This window comes from Hevea brasiliensis, chromosome 14 (genome assembly GCF_030052815.1).
Source record: "Hevea brasiliensis isolate MT/VB/25A 57/8 chromosome 14, ASM3005281v1, whole genome shotgun sequence".
NCBI classification, from domain to species: Eukaryota; Viridiplantae; Streptophyta; class Magnoliopsida; order Malpighiales; family Euphorbiaceae; genus Hevea; species Hevea brasiliensis.
In genome coordinates this window covers 23,553,290-23,556,409 of record NC_079506.1, presented here as the reverse complement: position 1 = coordinate 23,556,409, position 3,120 = coordinate 23,553,290, and the positions used below count along the sequence as shown (strand labels likewise).

Sequence of the window (3,120 nt, the reverse complement as noted above, 5' to 3'; positions counted from 1 at the left end):
TAAAATATATTAGAGTATTGGAAATATTAATCAGTCAGAATTTGAGCAATCAAATGGGCCCACGACAAGCAATTTTGATATTTACGTTCCAATGCATACTAATCAACGTTCACTATTCAAAGATCAACCGTCTCCTTTGGCCGGCGCATAGATGTAAACTTCCTTTAGCACAATCTGTTACATCCATCTTTTCTTATTTATAAATTCCTCAACTTCGTTTCTTCTCCACCAATTAAGCTCTCAATTTCACTCTTTTGCTTTTGCGTTATCTCATTCTGTATCACTTCAATTTCATTTTTGTTTGATTAATTCATTTGAGAGATGAATGCTATTGGGATTAAGCCGCTGCCTGGATTCGCAACCTTGCGCGACGGCTATCTCCCAGGTAATGCGAAAGCGAGGAGCGTTTTGCGAATCACTGCTGCGGATGGGTTACAGCAGGCGGTGAGAGTGGATGTTAATGGCACTGGCAATAGCAAGGCCAAGCTCGATACGCTTAAACCAAATGGGTCGCCTTTGGGTTCAATTCTAGCAAATGGGTTTACCAGCGAAGGTAAGCTAAGTGTCTGTTTGGCATTAATTTTAGAAAGTCAAAATAACTTTTCAGAATATAAATACTTTTTTTATTAAAAATAAATAATTTAAAAAAAATTATTTTAATGTTTTTATAATTTAAATTTATTTTTAAATTATTTTTTAATATTTTCTAACTAAAAGTAATTTTTATAGTAACAGGTTCAACATCAATACCTAAGTTGAAAAAGATTTTAAATTTCCATTTTCTACTTTTTTTTTTAATGAAAATCAATTTCTGATTGAAATGAAAAATTTAAAAATGTTATGAACAGGGAAAAATCAGAGCCCATTGTCAAGGATTGGAAATTCAACAAATATAAAGTGGCATGAATGCTCAATTGATAAAATTGATAGACAAAATTTGCTCAATCAGAAAGGTTGTGTTATATGGATCACAGGTCTCAGTGGTTCAGGTTTGTTCTTTTTTTCTGTGTTGTTTTTCATTTTTTTCCTAAATCATTTTATTTAATTGTTCTTTTTTTTTCTTAACTCTTCTTAAGCTTTCAAAATAAATTTACATGAAAGAGTACAGTAGCATGTCATTTGAGTAAAATCTTGACTCAAATGGGAAAGTTGACTTACATTCTTGATGGAGACAATCTCAGGCATGGTTTAAATAGTGATCTTAGTTTTAAAGCTGAAGATCGTGCGGAGAACATTCGAAGAGTTGGTAAGTCATTTCGAGTCACTGAAACAGCTTTCCTAGCATACATTAATCCTTCCTTATAGCCCCGAGTGTGGATTGTTTCGTGCACTATTCACCTTATTCTACACACCAAATCCCTTGTTTTTAAATTGATGGAAATTAATGAGAGTTAATGTTTTGGTAATATGTATGAATAGGGGAGGTGGCAAAGCTGTTTTCAGATGCAGGAGTCATATGCATTGCCTGTCTAATTTCTCCATACAGAAGGGATAGAGAAGCTTGTCGCAAAATTTTGCCAAATGGAGATTTTATTGAGGTGTTCATGGATGTTCCACTCCAAGTCTGTGAGTCCAGGGACCCTAAGGGTCTGTATAAGCTTGCTCGAGCAGGGAAAATCAAAGGTATTCTCGGGGAAAGAAATCCATACTAGTACTGCTCTAAAGTTACTGATTTTTTTTTTTGGAGTTAAAATTAATTATTCTCAGCTTTCATTAATATTTTATTTAATATTCTCCTTATTTTACAGGCTTTACTGGCATTGATGATCCTTATGAGCCCCCTGCAAATTGTGAGGTATTAAAAAAATCCCTGGTTTTAATTTAAATTAATATTCAGGAATCATGTTTATGACTGTCTTCATTCATGGGTTGAACCGTTATCATGGTTGAATATTGGTTTTCCACCCAGTTCCGGGATTATATTGTTAGTCAAATTGGTCTAGTTTTTACGCTAGAAAATCCTTACTAATCAAACTAATTTTTTATTGACTAAAGAATATATCACGATGCATAATTCATATAGAATCTACTAAATAGGATTGAATATAATTATTATTATTTTAATACATAAATTTGTATGCACTTTAATTTAATTCAGTTAATTATCAATTTTATAAATAAAAAAATCTTAATTGAAATTATTGGTTAAAATAACTATTGTATTTTACAAAGTTGGTCAATTAATTGTTGCTTTTGCAGATAACACTGAAATGCGACAATGGAATCTATGCTTCCCCTTCTGCAATGGCTGAGAAAGTGATTTGTTATCTGGAATACAATGGGTATCTCCAGGCATAGAAAAGGTTTTGTTTCCCTCTTGGCCACCCATGCGATGCATGCAAATGGATGAAACTCTGGCAACTTCTCATCAAAACCACCAGGAATAGTATTTTCGTTGATCATTAGTCTATGGATCGATCACTAATTTCACTTTTGTTTCTCCGATGTCATTTTTATTTTTATTTTATTTTTAATGTATTAACAATTACTTTTTTGATATTTAATTTTAACTAAAATTTAAATTCAATACCTTATAATTTAAAAAACGACCTTAATATCATTAAATTAAAACTTGTTAATTTATTTAAAAGAATAGAAGACTTGTTCATGAGAATGTTTCTAGATTTCATGTTCGCATTAAAGTAGTTAACTTCTCTTTTGTTTTAAAATGCATAAAATTCCACGGTGATTCCATGTAAAAGGATGGGAAATAGCAAGCCATTAAAAGTTGAATAGTGGATCAAAACAGTTATTAAAAATAAAATAACAATAAAAAGTCTATTTTAACCCTTTAAATATGAACCAATAATCATATAAGTGCTTATGGATTCAAACTAATCTTTAAATTTTTAAAAAGATTAAATAAATATTTTAAATTTTAAAAATATATTAAATAATTAATTTACTGCAACACAGAGAGCCTTGCTAATAATGAACGAAAAAATTTCGCTAATATAATTAAATTATATTACTCTTCTAATGAACAATATAACAACGAAAATTTTCTATTGCTAATAATGAATTAGCAATGAGAATTTTTAGATTAGCCATGAAAAGTTTATTATTAAACTGTTTTATTTAGAGTTTGAGAAAAAACACATTGATAAATTCGATCATACT

At 30.3% G+C, this 3,120-nt stretch overlaps 1 protein-coding gene across 1 annotated transcript; it reads left to right on the top strand.

Moving 5' to 3' along the window:
* Positions 1–238: 238 nt before the first annotated feature.
* LOC110655158 (adenylyl-sulfate kinase 3) lies at positions 239–2,445 on the top strand. The gene is given in 6 exon segments (XM_058135441.1): positions 239–553; positions 849–993; positions 1,077–1,246; positions 1,420–1,623; positions 1,749–1,795; positions 2,200–2,445. Coding segments are annotated over 6 exon segments (897 nt in total). The 5' UTR covers positions 239–321; the 3' UTR covers positions 2,299–2,445.
* Positions 2,446–3,120: the final 675 nt, after the last annotated feature.